Here is a 1,003-nt window from a genome sequence, read left to right as displayed (position 1 = left end):
TATATATATGATGTAAGTCAATTGTTATTCATCAAGATTTCTCCATTTTCTGTTTTCTTTATATATATATAAGAAAATGGAGAAATCTTGATGAATAACAATTGACTTACATCAATTATTATTTATTGATTCAGTACAAATAGACTGCATCCCATCTAACAGCTGTTTCTGCTTCCAATCTTGTATGGTATTGCCATTGATAGGCTAAAAGTATTTAGGACTGTATCAATATTCGCAATAAGCATTTGTTTTCTCTTTGCAGTGTTTCTGTTAGTGGAGCGAGCCTCGGAGTTACAACCTTGAATAAAATCAATGCTGGACAAGGGTTCGCCGTCGAACTTTTCCTAACCTTTGTATTGGTCGCTGTTATCTTTGCTACAACTGATCCGAATCGTACTCACTTTGGCAATGCTTCCATCGCAATTGGTTTGACTGTCACTTTATCACACTTGGCAGCAGTAAGTACCTCATCCTTCTACGGTCAGCTTGCATGTCTACCACTGGTATCTTAAATCTCTACCTTTAGAATACTATTCCACTCATCCCCCACGCCCGCTTTGTTTTCTATTCTTCCAATGATCTCTCGTATTTCCAATGTTTTACTCTCTCTCCCCCGCCTTCTGCCTGTCCTTTTTCTCTCTCGCTTTCCCTCTCCCTGAATAACAAGTCTATATTAATAAAAGCGAAATTCTGTATGCCCTTCTGGGACCCTTGTGTCTCAGTCTACATTGCTCTACATAGGCTCTATATTTGCTTTGCTCTACATTATACATTTTTGGAGTCAGGATGATCTCGAGATTGAAAACCTGCCATTCGTTTGCTTTCTCGAACATCCACGATTGGGATCTTATTGAAAAGCATTTCCGTTGCTATTTCTAGCAGGTAAAGCGACTGTGAGAGGTGTCAATGCCATAGAACAAGAGTTACCTCTCTTAGCTTTAGGTTTTACTGAGGAATTTAGTGATTCTTTTATATTTTTCATATATATATATATATATATATA

At 37.4% G+C, this 1,003-nt stretch overlaps 1 protein-coding gene across 1 annotated transcript in view; it reads left to right on the top strand.

Moving 5' to 3' along the window:
* The window catches only part of LOC106867199 (aquaporin), a 45,180-nt gene that overhangs the window by 31,606 nt on the left and 12,571 nt on the right, over nt 1-1,003 (top strand). The window contains exon 3 of the mRNA XM_014912005.2: nt 263-458. Within this exon, the coding sequence (XP_014767491.1) occupies nt 263-458 (196 nt within the window). The remainder of the gene's footprint in view (nt 1-262; nt 459-1,003) is intronic.

This window comes from Octopus bimaculoides, chromosome 3, assembly GCF_001194135.2.
Source record: "Octopus bimaculoides isolate UCB-OBI-ISO-001 chromosome 3, ASM119413v2, whole genome shotgun sequence".
Taxonomy (NCBI): domain Eukaryota; kingdom Metazoa; phylum Mollusca; class Cephalopoda; order Octopoda; family Octopodidae; genus Octopus; species Octopus bimaculoides.
Note: the sequence above shows the minus strand (reverse complement) of the source record. Positions and strands in the feature narration are given on the sequence as shown.